Here is a 7,401-nt window from a genome sequence, read left to right as displayed (position 1 = left end):
AGCCTGGCCCGTGCCTCCCCTTCCTGCTGTGTGGCCCCGAGCTCTGTGACAGACCAGGTGCCGAATGCTGGCCTCAGACCCACCTCCGGGGCTTGTAGGGGCCCCCAGCTGCCCCTCAGAGTCCAGGCAAGAGGACTGGCTGCCCACAGGGTGGGGCCGATGGGACGTGGCCCTGGCGGGAGCTAGCGACTATTGCCTGGCCTCTTTCTGCGGGCAGGACAGCAGCAGCGGCTCACGAGGGCCGTGGGGCACTTGGGCTCTCGATCCCCAGATGGTGCCTGGGGGCTCTCACACCCTAGGCCCTGGTGTGCCGCTCATCCCTGGAATTTCCTCTTCGACAAGCCTTCGAGGGGCCCATGGCAGACTCCTCCCCACACTTTCACCAGCTCCCCAGAAGGAGACCCTGTAACCCCACCCATTCCCTGAGAGCCCTGCTTCCTGACCTGTGACTGTGGGCAATCAGGGGCAGATGAGGGGGTGACAGGGACCAGGTCGTGGGCTGGGCATGGAGGAGGAGACCGGGCATGGAGAGGGTAGGACACCCCCCAGGGCACGCCCAGCAGAGGGGCTGGGGTCTGTCTGCGGAGGCTTCCAGGGCACTGGCAGCCCCTGTCCACAGCCCCAGCCTCCTTTCACTCCCGGCTCAGGCCCGCAGGTGAGACCTGCAGTCACAGGGCAGAAAGAAAGCAGGACCCAGGAGAGAGGAGCTGATCCAGGGTAAAGTGGAGCCAGGAGGGGCTTGGGGGACAGCCTACAGGCTGCTGCCTGCCCCCCCACCCCCGGGGCTGCCCCCGTGGCAGAGCTGCTTGGCCATCGCCTGGGCACTGGCTGATAAGGGGAGTGGCGGGATGCTGGCTGTGACCCACACCCCACTGGAGTTTGCTACCCTGTTTCAGTTCCCTGAGGACCCCTTAACTGGGGGACCTGGGAAGTGAGGGCAGGCGCTGTCAGCTCACATGGATTTCCGGGAAAGCTGGCCCCCACCCCCGGCTCCGGCTCTGCATTTGGTTTCTTTCTGTCTTGCCACAGGCCTGGGGGTGGGGCGCGTTGGCGGCTCTGCTCGCACGCGAGGCCCTGGCCAGGGTCCAGGTGGCTGTCACTGCGGCACTGACGGCCCCATCGCGTGACAGGAGCCCAGAGGAGGCCCCGCCGGGCGTGCCCCGCCGGGATGTGGCTGCGGAGGAGGGGAAGTGGGGGTGCCCAGCTGGGAGTGGACACGCGATGCTGGGGGGCTGGTGTCCTTGTGCAGAGACGTGGTGGGGAGGGGAGAGAAGTTAGAGGGGGGTGTCCCCCTGGGGGGGCACACGATGCTGGGGGGCTGGTGTCTTTGTACAGAGACATGGTAGGGAGGGGAGAGAAGTTTGGGGGGCGCCCCACACTTCTGCCTCTAGTGGGTGTGGGATGGGGCGTAGCCCATCGGGTGTGTGGGGGGGTGGTGAGCATCCCACAGCGTGGTGATGTCACTGTGCTGGGAATCCCCCCACCCCAGCCTCACAGCTGTGGGAGTCATCACTCCCCCACAGGGTCTGCAGGGGCAAAGAACAGGCAGGCAGGGATAGCCTAACCCCACACTTCCCCTCCTCTAACTTGAGGGGCCTGTTAGGGAAGGCTGGGGGCAGGGAGCTGGTTCGAGCTGGGGTGGGGGTGGGAATGACCCCTGCAACGGAGTTTGCTTTGTGGAGGCTTGGTGGCCTCGGTGTGTGCATACGTAGCCCACGGTGCACTGAGGTGGGGTCCTGTCCCTGTCCAGCCTTCACTGAGTCCCAGATACGCCCCAGGTGCCGCGTGGCTCTGCCCTGGGGAAGAGCTGTGGCTCCCTGGTGTGGCAGCAGGACAGGACCCTCTGCCTGGGCTGGGAAGCTGGGCCTGGCCCCTGTGATGTCATCTAGGGGCTGTGGAGGGGGTCGGGTGGGACTTACCCTCCTTTCTCCCTGCGCTACCCTTCTTGGCCTTTGAGAACATGGGGTCGTGTGTGACCTCTGGCAGAGGCTCACCTCAGCCTCCCGGGGTTCCCTCCGGCACAACACGGCAGCGCTGGCTTCTCCAGGGTCGATCTTCTGCTTCTGGGTGCTGGGGGCAGAGCCGCATGAGTTCGCTATATTCAGAGCACGCGGCGTTCTGAGTGTTGAGTCAACGGGGTCACGCGCCCAAAGGGAGTATTAGGCACCTCTGAGCGGCTCTGACTTCCGACATACCCCGAAGCTCAGTGTTTCGCGGCCTTGACGACAAGTGAGTGGTGGGGGCTTGGCTGCCAGGGGGGGTTGTCCGTTCGGAAGAGAGGCCTGGGCTGTCTGGGGCACCAGCTGTCTCTGCACCTTTGCCCGGGGACCCCCAGGTGTGACCATGTTACCCGGATACACCTGCCTTCTGGCCAAGGAAATGGGTTCATTTCTGGGAATATTTAGTGCAGAGAACAAAGGTGCAGGGCTTATTAGCTGCGGGGGGTGGGGGTTGATAGAGCGAAAGCCTCTGAGAGAGGGCGGGGCAGGGAGGCCAGACAGAGACCAAAGGCCACGATGTGGCCACTGTGTGTGGGGCTCTCCCAAGGGCCACCTCTCTGCATCCACCCCTTCACCCCCATGGACACGTGGCTCAACTTGCACCTGGCAGTACACGGCTTCAGGGCGGGGGCCCAGCGTGGCCTCGGCTCGGGGGATGGGTGCTGCCAGTCCAGCAGAGCGGCTGGTGTGGGGTGAGGGGCAGGGGGTCTCCGTCCCACCGAGCCGGGGGATTAGACAGGTCATCTTACCTGGAGTGCATGCATTGGGGGCCCTGCAGTCCCAGGGCTCTGGGCCTCGGGGGGCCCATATTTCTGTCCACCTTGCCAGTGGGGCAGATGCCGTCCACTGCTCATTAGTAGCGGGGTGGGGGTGCAGGGTGCAGGGGTGTGGAGCAGACGCTGGGTCTGAGGGTGGCTCAGGGGACACACCACCACCTGGAGAGCACAAACACCGCATCCCCGGGGAGAAGGTCAGCACAGCTTGATGGTTTTGAAAGAGAAAATGCGGGAGATTGAAGCTCCCGTGTTTGTTTTCTCCCAAGACCAGGGGTTCTGTCTGCTTCGTCACGGCCCTTTGACCCTGAGTTGCACTGACATTACCTGCAGCTTCAGTTTGGAAACCAACACGAGGGGCAGCTGGAAGGCACTTCCTGCCCTGCCATGCCCTGCTGTGCCCTCTACAGAGGCTCCAGGCCCCTTTCCCTAACCCCAGGGGATCCTCCGTAATTCCCCATGCCGAGGGGGACCCCACGACGGGCTTGTGAGCTGGGATGTGGATGACGTCTGTCTGTGTGACCTGCATGTCTGTATGTCTGAGCTCTTCACCCCAAGACGGAGATGAAGCCGCACTGGGGGTGGGAGTCGGGGGGACCAGGAAACTGCCACCCCGGGGCACCTGAGTCGTGCCAGGCAGGCCTTCCTGGGGCTTCTTTCCCAGCTGGGAAGCCCATGCCGTGTGGACTGCTCCACACCAGGTGGGGGCGGGGAGGGGTTGGGGGCGCTGGGGGCATGATGAGGTCACGCGGGACCCCCGAGGGTGGTCAGAGTTACGTAGACCAGCAGTGGTGAGTTCGGGCACCTGCTGGAGCTTGGGTCTCCAGAGAGGAGCTTTGAGGACCCCAGGGGGGCTGTCCCTGAGGCAGGGTGGGACTCTGAGCAGTTTCTCGGGGGCAGAGAGGGTGGGGTCCTCAGGGTCAGGCCCAGCCCAGGTGACCTGATCTCCTGAATATCACACCGGTGCTCCCACCGGCTGCCCTGCTTGGCCCGGGGCCTAGCTCCTCTCACACAGGAGGCCGTGCTGCCCCAGTGCGCCCTGCCAAGGAGACCCTGGGTCAGCTCGGGAGTGTGGCTTTGCCTGTGGAGGGTGGCAGCCAAGAACTGGGGAAACACGAGAAAGTAAGCAGGTCTGGGCCCAGGAAGGATGCTAACAGCCTTGCTCTGTTCTTCTCTGACAGCCGTGCAGAAGTGTCCACGGACGCCGGCGGCCAGTGCCCCCTCACCTGCCCCCTCAGCCGAAGACAGCGGTCTGAGCGGAAGATCCGCGGTGCTGGAGGGAAGGCTGCTGCTGGAGGTGAGCCCACTGCCCTTTGATCACACTCCTGTCACGCTGTGTAGGCCGGCTCTGTCCCCCCCACCGCCCCCCGCCGGCAGGTTGGACCGCTGACAATTGACTAGAAGTGTTGCAGGATGAGCCCCAGGACGGCCCTGGGAGCCTCAGAGATCAGGCACTGGTGCCCGGGTGAGGTCCGGCAGGTTGGGACGAGAGAACAGGGGTGAAATCTGAAAGCCGTTTTTCACTCTGCGTTCTCTGGTTTGACTTGTCAGCGGAAGAACCTAATAAAAATCAAGCAGGTTTTTTTGTTTTTTTGAATTAATGATAGAGAATTGCACACTGAGCTTCCTGGGATCCGGCAGGTGTGCCCAGCTGGTCCATTTATTGGTGTTACACACAGGGCATCAGGGGCCCAGGTCAGCCTTTTCCCCAAGACGGGGCCTCCCGCCCCTGGTGACTCTGAGGTGCTGTGCCCTTCCTGACCCTCTCGTGTGGTCTGCTTCCCGTGGGGCAGGGGAAGCCATGGCTCCCTTTCTCAAGTAAGATAGGACGGCAAGACGGAGCTTTCTGGGCTGGGTCAAGCTGCTGTGCCCAGAGTGAGGGGGTCGCTGCCTGCACCAGCAGCCAGACACGGGGGCCCTGGTTTGCCCCGTCTCAGGAGGGGCTGGAGGGTGCAGGCTGACCGTAACCAGCTGCTGAGGTGCCCCTGAGGCTGTGCTTTACCTGGCGGTCCCAGAAGGGCCGGGCCCCACATCCCCCTGAGTGTCCTCATGGGACCCCTATGCCAGGTCCTCCGCCTCCAGCCCTATTTGGCGGGCGGTTCCATCCCCCCAGGTGAAGCGTCCTTGGCTGCACGTGCCCACCCATCTGTCAGGCGGACACACTGAAGGGCAGAGATGGCGGCGTACCGGCGCCTTTCACGCTGATGACGTTGAGTCTGCTTGGAGCCCATCAGCCCCCTTTCTGGGTGCTGGCAGCAGCCTCGCTCGGGTGCTCTGTCTGCACCCCAGCTGCCCCGTGGCAGCCAGATTGACCTGTTGCAGGTGGGTCCTGAAGGGACTTCCTGAAGTGGAGCCCCGCTCCTCACCCGCCAGCTGGCCTGGCGCTGCCCCGCGGCTGGGCTGCCGCCCTGGCGCCTTCGCCACGGGAATGATCTCAGTGGTTTGCTGTTCGCCGTGTCCTCCCAGGGGGTGCTGGCACCCTCATGGAGGACAGGGGACAGAGATTGTCCCCTAGGCTCACCCCTCCTGCTTCCTGCTGCCCATCCTTCAGTCCACATCTCACCTCGATGCTCTCCCTGACCATGTCAGCAGCTTCCCACTGTCTGCGTGCGAATTCCTGGGTGCTCAGCTGTTTGGCGTGTAGGCTATGGTGGTGGGGATGTGCTTCTCAGGCACCTCAGCCGGAGATGACCTCACTTTGCCTCACCTGAAGGGAGGGCACAGGACGCGGTGCTACCATCTGCCGTCTGACAGATGGACAGATGGAAAACGTCTGGGCTGATTGGAGGGCAGCCAGAGATGCTTGTGTCTGCAATCTGGGGGTTCCTGCTTGCTCACCATGACCCATGACTCCCCATGGCTCCCCACAACCCCCATATTTCCCATAGTCCCCACAGGAACCCCCATGACCCCCATATCTCCCATAATCCCCACAGAGACCCCCATGATCCATGGCCCCCCAAATCCACCCATGGTCCCCAAGGGACCCTCATGGTCCCCAGGGATTTCTCACAGCCTCCCACAGCTCCATGGCCTCCCACAGTCCTTACAGGGACCCTTCCACCCTCTATGGCCTCCCATGACCCCTTATGACACCCCCCCCATGGTCCCTAAGGGACCACCACGACCCCATGGCTTTCCATGACTTACCATGGCCCCCATGATCCCCCATGACCCCCATGGGTCCCCAAGAGACCCCCACAACCCCACATACCTTCCACATCCCCCCAAGGCCTTCACCCCTGCTGACGTGATTGTTCTCATGAAGATCAAGGAACTTATAAATCACTTCCTTTTTAAAAAATAAAAATATGAGGAAGTACATACTTGTGTTTAATCTCCATGAGAATTCAGTGTGGTGGGTGACTGGGGACCCCGTTCTTAGAGTCCCTGCAGGTTCAGTCCCGTCTGGAGCAGAGCATGGCTTCTGGCAACAGAGGAGCTCTTAGAAATATTGTGGTTTCCGTAGAGGAAGGATTTCCATACTTCATTATTTATCATGTTTTTCGGAAGTGGATTCTTAAATATTAATTTTTCCTTTAAAGTTGGATTTTTCTGTCAGTGCTAGTAAGCTTGGGGCTGGAAAATATTGTGCCAGCTTGAGTTTTATTCTTGGCGAAAGATGACTGGCATTGCTCTTTTTCTAATTTATGTTCAAAATTAAGGTAATAAAATCTTACACATGAAATCTTTAAACTGTGTCCTGACTACAAACACGGAAGCCTGTGCACACAGCGCCCCGGTCTCCTTTTGGGAGCCTAGGGGACTGCTATGTCCGCACCGCACGTGTCCACACCACCACCCTCTGGCCCCTCTGTGGGTCCCCAGCAGCTCTCCTGCCCTCTGCACACAGACCAGGTCTCCCCTGAGGGCCTCAGGATGTGGACGTGGACGTGGCACTGAGGCAGGAAGCTGAAGCCCAGGAAGTGACCAGGCCTGAGCCTGGGAAGCAGACCAGTTCCCTCAGGGTTGCGAGGGCAGGAGGGGCAGTGCTGGCCCCATACCTGCCACTGGCCCAGGGTGTGAGTGTTTGGGGAGTGACCCTCTGGGCCAGGACCCGAGGCTGCGGGTCAGTTTGCCCTGGCACAGGGGCTGTCCCGCTGGCTCCCTGCCCCACTCCATCGTGTAGACTGAAGTCTCCTTCTGCTACCTCTTGTAACACGTTCTCTGTGACCACAGAAGTTTCTGGAAGTTCCCTCGGAATGGAAACAGGCTAGGCTGTATGGTGAGTGTTCTCCTCACTGCATTTCTAGTGCGGGGTTCTCAAACTTTGGAATTAGAGACTCTTTTTGAAGTTTAAAAATATTCCCTAACAGCAAAATAAACAAATCAAGCCACAATAACAAGAAAATCTAGCTTTTATTTCCAATCTTCAGTCTCTTAAAGACAAACTGGAAAAAATGAGAGGTTTATGGCAGGCATCATAAATTCATAAAAATTTAGAGCTGGCACTCACTTGAAAGGCCTGTGGTCTTAATGTCTGCTATTTTAAGATGAAAAAACCAAGAATCAGAGCTGTTGGGGGTCCAGGGTCCCTGTTGGGTTTGGGGCAGGGCCTGGTGTTTCTTTGTCCGTGGTTAGTGCTCTTGGGCCCGTGACCCCCTCAAGAAGCCAGGATGGATGGCCAG

The 7,401-nt window shown here is 60.6% G+C and overlaps 1 protein-coding gene across 1 annotated transcript in view; it reads left to right on the top strand.

Moving 5' to 3' along the window:
• Positions 1-7,401, top strand: part of AHRR (aryl-hydrocarbon receptor repressor) — a 75,115-nt gene that overhangs the window by 25,018 nt on the left and 42,696 nt on the right. Inside the window, exon 4 of the mRNA XM_040630594.1 lies at positions 3,955-4,070. Coding sequence (XP_040486528.1) covers positions 3,955-4,070 — 116 coding nt within the window. The remainder of the gene's footprint in view (positions 1-3,954; positions 4,071-7,401) is intronic.

The sequence above is a fragment of the Ursus maritimus genome, unplaced genomic scaffold (genome assembly GCF_017311325.1).
Source record: "Ursus maritimus isolate PB19 unplaced genomic scaffold, ASM1731132v1 scaffold_15, whole genome shotgun sequence".
Classification (NCBI taxonomy): Eukaryota; Metazoa; Chordata; class Mammalia; order Carnivora; family Ursidae; genus Ursus; species Ursus maritimus.
Note: the sequence above shows the minus strand (reverse complement) of the source record. Positions and strands in the feature narration are given on the sequence as shown.